Source organism: Coffea arabica, chromosome 10e (genome assembly GCF_036785885.1).
Source record: "Coffea arabica cultivar ET-39 chromosome 10e, Coffea Arabica ET-39 HiFi, whole genome shotgun sequence".
In the NCBI taxonomy this organism is placed as follows: Eukaryota; Viridiplantae; Streptophyta; class Magnoliopsida; order Gentianales; family Rubiaceae; genus Coffea; species Coffea arabica.
Genome location: NC_092328.1, coordinates 14,651,681 through 14,667,021, shown reverse-complemented (window position 1 = coordinate 14,667,021; position 15,341 = coordinate 14,651,681). Strand labels below are relative to the sequence as shown.

The 15,341-nt window shown below is 35.6% G+C and overlaps 1 protein-coding gene across 1 annotated transcript; it reads left to right on the top strand.

The window, feature by feature from the left end:
- The first annotated feature begins 13,723 nt into the window (after positions 1–13,723).
- LOC113711330 (indole-3-acetic acid-amido synthetase GH3.17-like) lies at positions 13,724–14,275 on the top strand. Its single transcript, XM_027234494.1, has one exon. The coding sequence runs from the start codon at positions 13,724–13,726 to the stop codon at positions 14,273–14,275; it is 552 nt and encodes a 183-aa protein (XP_027090295.1).
- Positions 14,276–15,341: the final 1,066 nt, after the last annotated feature.

Genomic DNA, 15,341 nt, shown 5'->3' with positions numbered 1-15,341 from the left:
TAGTTTTCAACAAAAAAGATCCGAAAGTGACCAAAAAACCAAGAAATCAGTCCAGTTTTTATTTTCTTAAAACCTTTAAACCTCCACCAAAAATCATAAAAATTATGCCAAAACCCTCCTTATAACTTCTACATTACAACTATAATCTTAGTTAACAAGAAAACAACATAAAAGGGCTAAAATAAAGCAAAACAGCCTCCTAAAATTCCTTTTTTCCATTTTTTGGCATTTTTTCAAACAGTTAACATGCATACATAAAAAACATTTCCTTTTCCTCAATCTAGTTCATGCCATTTCCCAAATTTCAGCAACACAATAATTACAATAAAAACCAGCAAAAGCAAGATAAATTAAAACCAAAATGTATCTCATATGCCTTAAAAAAAAACTGGAAAGTACCTCAATGAAAGTGAAATTGCCTTGGCTGAAGTTTTTCTGATGCCTGTGAGTGTGTTGGAAAAACATTGGAAAAGAGGAAAGGCCAGGCGAAGGTTTCTTCTTCTTCCGTGTTTCTCTTCTGCGTTCCAAGCCCAGAGAGGGAGAAAGTGAAGAATGCTTCTTTTTTTTTTTTTTTCGGTTGAGACAAGAGAGAGAGCCGAGAGCCTCCCCTTTTTTTTTTTTGTCTGTTTTTGTTTCTTGTCTGAAGAGCCCAGCCGAGAGAGGGAGGGAAAATTTTTTCCTTTCTTCCTTGTTCTGTCCTGGAGAGAGCCGAGAGATGTCTATTGGGAGAGAAAGTGTTTTTGTGTTTGTTTTGTCCAAGGGATCGTCTCCCTGTGTCAGAGCCGAAAGAGTACATATTTTTTGAGCCCCAAAATGCCGTTTTTTCTTGTCAGTCCCACCCTCGAGAGAGTGAATTGAGGAAGTGTGTTTTGTATGTTACTTTTCTTTTCTTTTTTCTTTTCTCTTTTTTTTCTTTTCTAAACAAACCTGCAAAAAATAAGAAAATTGCACATTAAAATGTAAGAAAATAAATAAATTATTAAATAGAAAAATCTTGAGAAAATATTAAAAATTGACAAAAATTTGGTGTCTACAGCTTGCCCCTCTTTGTCCAGAGTTTCAAAGAAACTCAAGACAAAGACGTAGACACCAAATTGCTTACATGTCTCCTCTAGCTGTATCTGAGCTAAAATAAACAAGCCAACACTTGGCTGAAATTATTGGACAAAATGATGCAATAACATCGCAGAAAATGTGACCGAACCCATATAGAGTTGCCTACGTATCCCACCATGGGAATCAGGTCAAATGTAGTTCAAATGCAAGTGAACCACAATGAAACAAGTGCATTGACCAACTGCGATCTTTGCAAAGTTGAAAAAGTTTGAGCTTCTTAGAACTTCTAAACATGAAACACAAAATGAATGAGAAAGCACAATTATTAGTCAAAACAGTCAAGAAACGTAACTTGTCATAATTAGAAAAGGATGCGCGGAGGGACGCGATTACGCTCCAAGAAGGGGGATAGAAGGGTGCGCGGCAGACGCTGAAACTCACCAACAGAAATTTAAATTGTCGAGAAGGGGGACAGAAGGGTGCGCGGTGGACGCTGAGACTCACCAACAGGAAATTAAATTGATGCGCGGAAGGACGCGATTACGCTCCAACAGGAATTTAAATTTGTCAAGAATGGGAGTTAGAAGGGTGCGCGGTGGACGCTGAGACTCACCAACAGGAAATTAAATTGATGCGCGGAGGGATGCGATTACGCTCCAACAGAAAATAAAATTGTCAAGAATGGGAGATAGAAGGGTGCGCGGTGGACGCTGAGACTCACCAACAGAAATTTAAATTGTCGAGAAGGGGGACAGAAGGGTGCGCGGTGGACGCTGAGACTCACCAACAGGGAATTAAATTGATGCGCGGAGGGACGCGATTACGCTCCAACAGGAATTTAAATTTGTCAAGAATGGGAGGTAGAAGGGTGCGCGGTGGACGCTGAGACTCACCAACAGGAAATTAAATTGATGCGCGGAGGGACGCGATTACGCTCCAACAGAAAATAAAATTGTCAAGAAGGGGGATAGAAGGGTGCGCGGTGGACGCTGAGACTCACCAACAGAAATTTAAATTGTCGAGAAGGGGGACATAAGGGTGCGCGGTGGACGCTGAGACTCACCAACAGGGAATTAAATTGATGCGCGGAGGGATGCGATTACGCTCCAACAGGAATTTAAATTTGTCAAGAATGGGAGGTAGAAGGGTCCGCGGTGGACGCTGAGACTCACCAACAGGAAATTAAATTGATGCGCGGAGGGACGCGATTACGCTCCAACAGAAAATAAAATTGTCAAGAAGGGGGATAGAAGGTTGCGCGGTGGACGCTGAGACTCACCAACAGAAATTTAAATTGTCGAGAAGGGGGACATAAGGGTGCGCGGTGGACGCTGAGACTCACCAACAGGGAATTAAATTGATGCGCGGAGGGATGCGATTACGCTCCAACAGGAATTTAAATTTGTCAAGAAGGGGGACAGAAGGGTGCGCGGTGGACGCTGAGACTCACCAACAGGGAATTAAATTGATGTGCGGAGGGACGCGATTACGCTCCAACAGGAATTTAAATTTTGTCAAGAATGGGAGGTAGAAGGGTGCGCGGTGGACGCTGAGACTCACCAACAGGAAATTAAATTGATGCGCGGAGAGACGCGATTACGCTCCAACAGAAAATAAAATTGTCAAGAAGGGGGATAGAAGGGTGCGCGGTGGACGCTGAGACTCACCAACATGAATTTAAATTGTCAAGAAGGGGAGGTAGAAGGGTACGCGGTGGACGCTGAGACTCACCAACAGGAAATTAAATTTGTCTTTTAGAAAAAGATGCGCGGAGGGACGCGATTACGCTCCAACAGGAAATTAAATTTGTCAAGAATGGGAGGTAGAAGGGTGCGCGGTGGACGCTGAGACTCACCAACAGGAAATTAAATTGATGCGCGGAGAGACGCGATTACGCTCCAACAGGAATTTAAATTTTGTCAAGAATGGGAGGTAGAAGGGTGCGCGGTGGACGCTGAGACTCACCAACAGGAAATTAAATTGATGCGCGGAGAGACGCGATTACGCTCCAACAGAAAATAAAATTGTCAAGAAGGGGGATAGAAGGGTGCGCGGTGGACGCTGAGACTCACCAACATGAATTTAAATCTTCTTGATTGATTTTTTTTTTTTTTTTTAAACAGATTGGTGGGATTGACCCGAGCCCAATTAAGCACTGAAAGTAATGAAAATGCAAGTTCAATACTATCAAACTGAAAGATTAGAATGCATGTTGCTCAAGTTGGTGGATTTGTAATCCCTTTTTTTTTTTTTTTTTTTTTAACTTTAGAAGAAATGAAAGAAATCCACTTTTTTTTTCAAACTTTAGAAGAGATGAAAGAAACACACACATTTTGTTTTGTTTTTTTTTTTTTTTTTTTTTTGAAAAAAATCAAAAGTGACGAGTTCTAAAACTTGAAGAATACCAAAGACAACTCTCCCTTCAAGAGATTTGAGAGATACATACATATGTCATTGTCCTCTCGATTTTAAAAGACCTTTTTTTTTTTTTTTTTTTTTTTTTTTACAAAGCCGATTTAAATGCATTACCAAAATTGGAACTCATTCCTTTTGATATTTACCCCAGTGTAAATCATGTTTAACGAAGGCCGTATTTTCATGCTTTCGAAAAAGCAAAAAGAATGATCATATGATACCAATACCATGTGATTCATTGTGCTCCTTTTGGCCCTGAGAACCATGCAAGCATGATCTTTCGATGTCAAAATTGCTCCTCAAGAGTTGTGCTGCAACTTGTTTTGAATCTTCTCAATTTTTCAGTATCAGTCAGCCATACCTTACTTTGTACCACAAATCAACTTTTCTAATGACCAGATTTGAATGAATGGCCAGTATCTCAAGTGTCGGCAACCCGCTTTTCGTTCATGATTCTCTTGTGCTCCAAAATCTCACCTTGATGACCTTAACCTTTCGGATTTTCACAAAGGTCACACCTTTTTATTTTATTTTGTTTTCATTTTCTTCTCCTTTTTCTTTTTTTTTTCTTTTCGTCCTTCTCTTTTTTCTTTTTCTTCTTTTTCTTTTTCTCTTTTTTTTTTCTTTTCATCCTTTTTTTTTCTCTCTTTTTTTTTTTTTTTCCTTTCTTCCATTCTTTTGAAGACACCCTTTCAGGTTTTCACCTAATGAACAAATCTTTTTAACGACCTTTATCAACTCAGAAATGTATTTAAAGAAAGGATGGCATCAGCGCGACAACCCTTCCCATGTAAAAATGGTGAAGGTATATTGACATCATTTGCCATTTGATTAAGTGATTTTTATTAGAAATACCACTAAGGCGGAGGTCGAGACTTTATGATTTTTATGATGGGGTCATGTGGGGTGTAGAAAAAGTGTTAAGGCTTCAAAGAAAAATTTTCAAAGAGGTTTCAAAAACCCTAAGACCGCATTTTATCAATATTTGTCCCAGTATGAGGGTATTAAGACCGAAAAAATTGCCCCAGTTTGGCTTTTGACTTCTTTTTTTCTTTTTTTCTGTTTTTTTTCATGACAAATATGAGATAAAAATTTACCCCAGTATGGGGTTTGCAATCTTTAGGAGAGCTATCAAATGAAGGGTTAAATTATTCTGCAGGTTCAATGGGGAAAACTAGGGGTAAGATGTTCAAAGAGAAAAGAAGAAGGCTTGCCTTTGATCCGCCATAGATGGTATTTCAAAAAGAAAAGTCACATAATCAAAGAAAGAATTTATTACACATGTCTGAATTGATTGGCAGAGGAAAGACCTGTCCATCCAGTTCTGTAAGAATGGACGTTCCTACGGATAGCACTCTTTGAACAATATATGACTCTTGCCAAGTTGAAGCAAACTTTTCTTTAACCTCCTCTTGAATCGGAAGAATTTACTTCAAAACCATATCCCTCACTTCAAATAAGCGAGATTTGTCTTTCTTGTCATAACTAACGAACCATCCTTTGATGATAGCATTGTCCATGACAAACATTCAACCTCTTTTTCATCAATCAGAGACAGCAACTCATTGTGCTCCTTAATCCATTTGATTTCTTCTGCCTGAGCCTTTGTCAAAATGTGCAAGGACGGGATCTCGATTTTGGCATGTATTACCACTTCCATTTCAGCATAAGAGGGCAAGGTGTTGTCCTAACTTAGAAATGTAATCTCCAATGGAATGCTCCCAGAGTTCAATTGCAAAATTTGCAAAATCGAAGGAAAAACTCTCTTTTCCTTTTTCTCTTTTTTTTTTATCCCTTTTTCTTTTCTCTTCTCTTTTATTTGTTTCTCATTTTTTTTCATTTTTTTTCTATTTTTTTCCTTTTTTATTATTCTCTTTTTTTTTATTCCCCCCTTTTTCTTTTCTCTTCTTTTTTCATTCCCCCTTTCTTTTCTTTTCTCTTTTATTTTATTCCCCCCCCCCCTCGTTTTCTCTTTTTTTTTTTTTTTTTTTTTTTTCAAATTGGCTGCTAAAGTATGTACTCCTTTTGAGCAAATAGCCGATCCTCCACTTTGCAATGTAGCATTATTGCTCCATTTTTATTCGTGATTAATCTCCAAATTTGCAAGTTTTGAATTGCACCTTTTCCTCGATCTCAACCAAAAACACCTGCATAAGGGGAATTTTTTCAAAGCGCTTGAATTTTTCAATTTTTTTTTTGTTTTTTTGTTTTTGTTGTTTTTTTTTTTTTAAGCAATGATGTAACAATTAAGATTCATGCAAAGTATTGGCTTATCAAGGTTTTAAAAATATATACTTGATCTTGGACATACCCTACAAATGTATTATAAAATTTTGCTTCAATTTGAACTTATATGGTGAAATCTCATAGATATATTACAAACAATTTGCCCCAGATTTAGGGTTATTTTAGTTGCAAAATAATCACATACAATGTGAATAGAAACTACATTTTTCAAATGAAGAATTTAAATATCATATCCAAACTCATGTAGAAGATTCCATGATAAATCCCTCAAAATAAGACCAAATTGAAAAAGATCTCTTCCTTGTTTTGGGATTGGTGTTGAGGGAAAAGGATCACTTTTCTTATAAGCTCATCTTTTCCGACTAATCAAATGGATATTATTCAGGACTTTGAGATGGCTCAGGGGAATGGTATGTCAGGATCTGTCTTTTTTTTTTTCTTTTTTTTTTTTTTTTTTGTATCCAACACATTCAATATCACATCTTGGTAAAAGCAAATAGTTTATCACTCTTATTTTTTGAGAAAACCCAGTCAACATATAAGCTGTATAGGCTTGTATATATATGGGTAGAAACGATAGCTAAATATATGAAAACAGGTTATGGCTTCATGATCATGAGTGATTGGTAGATTCCTTAGAGACAAATTTTTCACTTCAAATTGTCATGAAAGATAAGTCAGCAATGGACTTTATGAACTTGTAATGTAGTTCAACAACGATAGCTAAAAAAAAACTTTCAAGGACAATGCACTTAAAATCGCATTTCTTCCCAAAAATTGCCCCAATTTTGGATTTGAAATCCGGAACCCCATTTTGACTCTCTTTCTTATCAATCCTCTTTTTTCTTCAACAATCACTAAGGGGAATGCAGCATTGGATGTCTTCGCATTTTCTTTCTTTTCTTTATTTTTTTTTCTTTCATCATTTTTTTCATTTTTTTCATTTTTTTTCTTTTTCTCTCTTTTCCCTTTTTTTTTTTTTATCAATACTGATATCCCAATGTCAATGATAAAATTGAAAACTCCCTAATTTGGAGTGTAGATGGCCCCTGTTTCTTTTTGATATTGAAGACCAAAATATCAATGGTAGAGTCAAATTCCCCCAACTTGTAATTTTTCTCTTGCAAAAATTTTGAGCATCTTTGCCATTTTTTCAATTCTCAAATCTCCTTCCCCAGTGTGGGGGTGCGATCATAAGTGCTTTTGAAACGAACCACCAATTTAGGCTCAAACGAGGATGCAAAGAATGGATAGTGTTTGGATAGTAGAAACAACGGCCAAAGCATCATTCTTATTTTTCATGACAACCAAAGTAAAGAATAGCCCGTTGAGAAAATCCATTTCCTTTTGACGTTTAAAATTATGATCACTAAGGCTCTTATTTGAAGTGAAATTGTACTTTTAAAAGGTTCAAATGGGAGAACAATTGATAAAATCTATATAGCTATAGAAACGAAAAGCCTAAAGTATCATTCCAAATTTTCAAAACAAATAAGAAATAATGGACATTTTTGCTTTCACTCAGATGTGAATTGAATCTGGTTAGACACAGTGAACATTTCACGGTAAAAATTATCTCACTTTGAAGCTAGTCAACCAAGGTGACTGACTTTGTAGGTTCAATAGAAGTGGACAAAAAATGAAAAAGAAAAGTGTCGGGGTTGATATTCTATGACAAACTATCAAACTTAAATGACCCCTCTTTATTTTCGACTGCTCTCATTGAATAGTTTAGACCACAAATCTAGTGTATGCAAAGAATTTTGAGAATTGGACATACACTCATGAATTTCGAACAAGAGGTCAAAAAATTTCAATTTAGCCTTATTTCTTAGGATTCATCATGAAATCTCCCAATGAGCAAATAAAGAATGAGTATATACAAAACAATAGTTGTCTAAATAAAACTTTATTATTCAAATGTTTGAAAATTTCTCAAATGTAATACATGTGAGAAAAATAAAAATCTCTAAAGAATACACTTTCAAATATATACACACTTTCTCTTTCTATCTTTTGAGACAAAATGGATTAGAAACAATGAATCAAGAGATTTTTGAGATGCTTTACACTAGCATTTCCAAATGGATTTTTCATTCTTTTTTTCATTTTTTTTTTCACATTGTAGGATCTGCCCAAGAATCAAGTAACATTTGTAATTTTTTCAAAATTTATTAGACCCAAAAATATTATCAGATATAGGAAAAATATTTTTTTTTTACCTTGTTAAAACAACTTTTATAAATGCAGGGGAGGGGGAAAAAATAAAAGCAAAATACCCAGAGTTAGTAAGCAAAACTGCAAAATCGGTATGCATGTTCTATGGGTGAGCCCTTTTATGCCAAGGGTTGGCCTAGCATGAAAAATGCAATCCTTAGGGGTAGGCATCATACAATACCTGATGGATCCGATCGACTTATTGAGATTCAATGAAAAGACAATTTTGAAATGACTGGATAATTGGAGTAACAAGAGATAATTTGTCCTAACAAAATGAGGACAAAGTCCGAATGGATTGATTGCTTTGATTGACACATAAAATGATATCAAAATCAATTTAGTGTATAAAACTTACTTTTGAAAGGATTGAAATGTCTCGACTAATTTCTTCGGTGAACCATAGATCGAAACTTTAAAAGAGAATAAATAGGTTAAATGAATCGAATGAAATTGATGGTTAGTTCAAAAATTGACTGGATTATCCTGAAAGTGAATAAAACCGATCCAATGGATTGGATGAAATTGAGAATTTATTCAAAAAAATAAAATTGATTAAATGAATAATGAATTGAATGGAATTGATGATTTATTCAAAATTGATTGTATTGTCCTAAAAATGAATAAATTGGTCAAATGGATTGGATAGAATTGACAGTTTATTCAAAAATCGACGGGATCACTAGCCAAATGAACAGAATGAAATTGATGATTTATCCAAAATGAAATTGAATGAAAATGAAATTAAAAAATGAGCAAAATTGTAAGGATCGAATGATCTATGAAAAAATCGATTCAATCATCTTAGATGTAAAAATGGATTGAATGAAATTGATGATTTTATCAAAATCGATGGAATTGTCTGCCCCTTAGTAGTTTTAAAAAATTCATTGTGATTTATTAGTCTATGAGCCTTCGAAAATCAAGATTTGGCCTTAATATACTTATCATCTCAACAAATGAGGAATTTGTGAATTTCTTCAACTTAATGTCCTTTACGCAAGGGATTTTTACCAATTCTAATAAAATGACCAAAAAGTGATTATTAAAGGCTCATATTCTAATGTGTAAAAACTGTTCCATCATTCTCAATGCCGTCACACGAAAGGGATCGAATCCTACCTTACCTTGTGCACTACCACTTTGGATGGTACAAAAATATAAACGTGCAAGTCTCATTGAATTATATATCCGAGACAAAAGGTGGCTTATTCTTAACGTGGGATCCCCTATGCGGCATTCCCTCTAAAGTTGATGTATGATGCCAGTTTATTAAAGCGATTAAATATACAATGAAATAATTGAAATATGACCTAAAGTGCCTCATTTAAATGCCGAGGTAAGCTTAAAATGATGTGCAATACATACGTATACATAATATTAATGCGATAAATCAAAATTTAAACGTGCTATTTACAAAGGGTGGTCTGCCTTAACGAATACCACGTCAGGACTCTTATTTCTAAGGTTTGTGAATGCAGTGGGGACAAAAAATCAAGAAAAGTTAGTTCAATCAGATAAATTCACATAACACATTGTAGCAAAGTAATACACAGAGATAAAACAATAAAAACAAAAGAGGGATTGGATCCCTCCCCTCGTGAATAGTGTTCCTAATAGGGTAAGACAGACTCTACCTTAGGTAAACTATCATGGATGCATGAGGTATTGGCTTACTAATGCATCTAGACTCGATAGGTTTTAGGTCCCCGAGCCTTCAGACTTGAAAACCAAAGGTCATCAACCCCAAGATTCTTTGTCGGTGGCTCGAGCGATTCCCCAGACATTGCTACGCGCACGTCGTGCCACGACCACATGTCCAAGTGAATCTATCAAAGATCCTCAATCTTCGACTAAAAGCTAAAGGCTATCAACCCAAAGCTTAAAATGGAAGATTGAGTGACCCCTCGGATCATGCTACGCACACGTCGTGTCGCGATCACACGTCCAAGTGGGTCGCCTAATCCTAACAGGGAAGAGTGGCGTGACAAGCCACTAAAAGAAAAATAAATAAGGGATAAAAAATAAAACGTATGCACGTATGCCAGTGCTCGGTTTGGAGGGGAGAGATCGAGAACCAATGCGAGGCTCTAGGGTAATATTCCCCACCCCCAAATGCAATGCGCGATACATATAAGTAAATAAATAAATCATTCATCACATATACGAGGAACAATAAACGAATACGAGGGTGAAATGCAAAATATCCTAAAAGAGAAAAATGCAACCTAAAACATCCAAATATGATAAATATAAGGGTTAAAAAGAGAAAAGACGACTAAACCAAGTGCTTGGACTCTCTTACGTCCCCAGTGGAGTCGCCAAGTTGTCGCGCCCCATTTTTCGTGATGGAAAAATATAAGTATAAAAATAGGTATTTACAAAATATGTAATCTTATTTTAAAATAAATGAAAAAGGACCTAGAATGGGACTTTAAAGAATGCGACAATTTGGGTCCAAAATTTAGTCTAAAAGGGTTTTTAAGAAAAAATAGGAGTCGCCACTTGGTATGGAATTTTGGTGTACCAAGTCACCCAAAAAATAAAGTAAAATAAAATAAAATAAAACCCTTTTTGACAACTCCAGGTCTTTGAAAACAAGAGAAAATGGATTCGGGAGTCACGGTTGAAGAAAGGGAAGGCAAAGGTTCGATTAACTCAAACCTAAGGCACCCTTTCAACCTAGTCTAAACTAGTTGCGAGATTTAGTCAAAATTTTCCTAATCTAACCCTTAATTTATCACATTTGGATGTTTCCTACATGAATGCAAATCTAAATATAAAAAAAATATCGAAAGGGGCAACATGTTCATTCAAGGGTTTAATTGAACCAATCGCATTAATTGCGAAGGCCAAAATGATTCCTTGAAAGTGTCACGAGTATGTGAATGATGAAATTAAAATAAAAGAAAAGAAATTAAATTATATACATATATAAGTGATCAAAGAAAAAGGGAATGCAACATAAAGGGTATGGGAGGCAAAAACTCGTGACATAATTTTCTTATACAGGGATTAATGGGGTATTTAAACTAAAAAGTTATAATCACCCATTTCCCATATTTGAAAAATAATTCTCCTAATATGCACAAACAAATGAGCTAACTTATTATACAATATCCTAAATGAAATGCAATTCTAAATGACACGATTAACACATATAGAGGATAGGGGATAATATAATAGGAAATATCATGCAAATGGGAAAAGATCCTAAAAATGAAAATATGCGTGAAAATGTAATGAATATCACACAAAAATGAATCTAACGCACGAACGATCTAAGGGTCTAGCGTTGGACTAACCCATTTCTAAAAATCCTTACTAGCGTTGGACTAGCAAGTAAACGGAGGGAGAAACCACAACTAGCGTTGGACTAGTGTGGTGACGTCATGCATTTTTAATACATAATAAGACAAGTAGACATAAATTAAAACAAATAAACACATAAGAGCACGTAGCACGTAACACATAAGCATAATATCTAGATGCAAAAATCCTAAGGAAAGCAAGTAAGGCACGTAACACATAAGCCACATAAGCACACAACCTATCTATTACATCGGGGAGCGCCTAACTACAATCTAAAAGGGGAAATAAAATAAAACAAATCTAATTATCCTATCTATTACATTTTTGAGGTATTTAAATGCCTCTCAAATAATTATAAAATTAACTAAAAAAGTATAAGAAAATTTAAATGATCATTCAAATCAAATAAACAAAGCATATAAAAATATATAAACATATAGGAGCACGTAAGAGCACATAAGAGCACGTAATTGACATTGAAATAATAATAATGAGGTACCTCCCTTTTGAAGTGGTGACTAAATGGAGTCAAATTGTCCTATTTATACTCACAATGAACAAAAGAATCATGGCACCAATTTAATTTAAAAAAAAAACAATAATAATAAAAGTACTAAGCTCACGCTAATATGTCAAACATAAAGAAATTTAAAATATCTAAAAATTACAAGTTGAATATGTTCAAAAGTAACATAATTAGTTATTGAAGAAAAGAAACAATCATAATAAAGAGAGCCAAAATTTGTCAAGGACTGAATTACAAAAATTGAAAACTTTTGGGGGACAAAAATTATATTTTCCAAAGTTCAGGGGTCCAAATTAAATGAAAGATAAAATTCAGGGACCAAAGTGAAATTAATTTAAGGACCGAGTTGAAAGGAATTTAAAATGTTCTGGGCCGCAGTGAAAGTACTTGAAAGTACAGGGACTGAAGTGCAAGTTCGTTTCTGATTTGGGCAAGAAGAGGGCATCGGGCCTCCCTTTTTATTTTACTTGGGCCAAACCTACCTAAGCCCAACTGAAAACCCAAGCTAAAACACACAGGCCAGCCCGTCTTTTATCACTCAAACCCAACCAAAATATATGGACTCAAAACTCTTAGCCCAACAGAAACCCAAAAGAAAATAAACCAAAACCCATTTTCAAAACCCAACCAAAACTCACTCTTGGCCCAACCGAAATAAAACATTAGCCCAAATCATTTTTTTTTTCTTTCTTTCTTTTCTTTTCTTTCTTCTTCCTCACCTTCTTCTTTCTCTCGTTTCTTCTTTCTTCTTCGGCCAGCCGAAGCTTCAGCTTCAGCTGGCGGCCGCCGGCGTCGCTACCGCCGCCACCGCCTCCGGCGGCGGTCGCCGGCGACTTCTCCGGTCACCAAAAATTCTCAAAATACACCTCCCCACTCCATTTTTCGCGTAGATTCCATTTCCGGTATTAGTTTTCAACAAAAAAGATCCGAAAGTGACCAAAAAACCAAGAAATCAGTCCAGTTTTTATTTTCTTAAAACCTTTAAACCTCCACCAAAAATCATAAAAATTATGCCAAAACCCTCCTTATAACTTCTACATTACAACTATAATCTTAGTTAACAAGAAAACAACATAAAAGGGCTAAAATAAAGCAAAACAGCCTCCTAAAATTCCTTTTTTCCATTTTTTGGCATTTTTTCAAACAGTTAACATGCATACATAAAAAACATTTCCTTTTCCTCAATCTAGTTCATGCCATTTCCCAAATTTCAGCAACACAATAATTACAATAAAAACCAGCAAAAGCAAGATAAATTAAAACCAAAATGTATCTCATATGCCTTAAAAAAAAACTGGAAAGTACCTCAATGAAAGTGAAATTGCCTTGGCTGAAGTTTTTCTGATGCCTGTGAGTGTGTTGGAAAAACATTGGAAAAGAGGAAAGGCCAGGCGAAGGTTTCTTCTTCTTCCGTGTTTCTCTTCTGCGTTCCAAGCCCAGAGAGGGAGAAAGTGAAGAATGCTTCTTTTTTTTTTTTTTTTCGGTTGAGACAAGAGAGAGAGCCGAGAGCCTCCCCTTTTTTTTTTTTGTCTGTTTTTGTTTCTTGTCTGAAGAGCCCAGCCGAGAGAGGGAGGGAAAATTTTTTCCTTTCTTCCTTGTTCTGTCCTGGAGAGAGCCGAGAGATGTCTATTGGGAGAGAAAGTGTTTTTGTGTTTGTTTTGTCCAAGGGATCGTCTCCCTGTGTCAGAGCCGAAAGAGTACATATTTTTTGAGCCCCAAAATGCCGTTTTTTCTTGTCAGTCCCACCCTCGAGAGAGTGAATTGAGGAAGTGTGTTTTGTATGTTACTTTTCTTTTCTTTTTTCTTTTCTCTTTTTTTTCTTTTCTAAACAAACCTGCAAAAAATAAGAAAATTGCACATTAAAATGTAAGAAAATAAATAAATTATTAAATAGAAAAATCTTGAGAAAATATTAAAAATTGACAAAAATTTGGTGTCTACAGGTACAGAATGGGGGATGTTCTCCTGGTGACAGGTTTTCACAATATCACTCCCCAATTCAAATTTGTACAAAGGAGAAATGTGGTTTTGAGCATTGATACAGATAAAACAACTGAACAAGACCTCCAGAATGCAGTTACAATTGCAATGCATATCCTTGAACCACTTGGGTTCTTTCTTTTGGATTACAGTAGCTATGCTGATACATCCTCTATTCCTGGTCACTATGTACTCTTTTGGGAGCTTCAACTGAGATCCAATGATGACTTTCCTGTACTTGATCAGGTTAAAATGGAAAAATGCTGTAGTTTAGTGGAACAATCTTTGGATCTGCAATATAAGATGCTGAGGAATCAGAGCAACACCATTGGCCCTTTGGAAGTAAGAGTTGTCAAACAAGGTTCATTCAATGAGCTCATGGACTTTTATGTTTCTCAAGGAACTTCTTTAAACCAGTACAAGACACCTAAGAACATAAAGTCTGAGAAAGCCATTGAAATTCTGGACTCCAGAGTAGTGGGAAAATTTTACAGCAGAGAAGTGCCTAATCAAGACTCGTAGCCTGTGGTCTTCAAGAATCTTTTTGCATATTTCATCCTTGGTCATATACCTTGTCTTGCAATGTCGAAATGTAAAAGTACTTCACCATTGTATGGACGTATTTGTTTTCTACATTTTTCAGTTTGTTTGTGAAGCTTGGTGGATGAGGATAGTATCTGAAACTCTTGTACTCATCAAATTGAGGGTAATGCTATTATAGTAGCAAAAGATATTACACTCCTCTCATGGAGTCTCCTAGTGAGAGTTTATTCTCTCAGGGATTTTGAGTGGCAGTTCTCTCCTCTCCTAGAGATTTCTAATGATAGCTTTTGTAGTTTTTTTGCTTTTTTTTGCATTAGATCTAAGTTTTTGCATATTTGGTTGTCGGATCTGAAATCTTTTAGATCTACCTCGTTAGATCTCACTTTAACATCTGAATTTAAATCAGCTCATTAGCAGATCTGGGAGAACAAAAGCATTGGAAGCATGCATAGATGATATTGGGGCAATAAGTGTTTTATTTTTTAATATTTTTGGAGTTTCACAGTGTAATATTCTATTAAATTTCTAGATTTGTAATATCTAAACAAATACGACTAATTTTGGTTTTCATTTTTCTTTCTTTTGAAAAGATCATCTACATCTGAGTCTTCTCCACTTTGCTTTCCCTTGGAATGCCCTTTGCAGCACATATATTTCTTTATTTAATTCTTGGGCGATGAAGGTGACACTAGGAGATGGTGTTATTTTGTTAATTGTTATCAATTGAAAGCAACTTTTTTTGGTTTAAAGTATCCTTCATTTAAAGTCTGAAAAGGCCATTGAAATACTGGACTGCAGAGTAGCGGGAAGCTGTTACAGCAGAGAAATGCCTAATCAAGTATCGTAGCCTAGAGCTGAAGAATCTTTCTGTGCATTTTATCCTAGATGAAATACAAAGGCGGTTGTACATCTGGTCTTGCACTATTGATTTTTACAAGTACTTAGCTGGTCTTGCACTATTGATATTTACAAGTACTTCTTCACCATTATGGATGCATTTCTGTTCTGCTATGTTTTCAGTTTGTTTGTGAAGCTTGGTGGATGA

Coding starts and splice junctions, on each gene's coding strand:
- LOC113711330 (XM_027234494.1), top strand. CDS start 13,724: ATGGGGGATGTTCTCCTGGTGACAGGTTTTCACAATATCACTCCCCAA.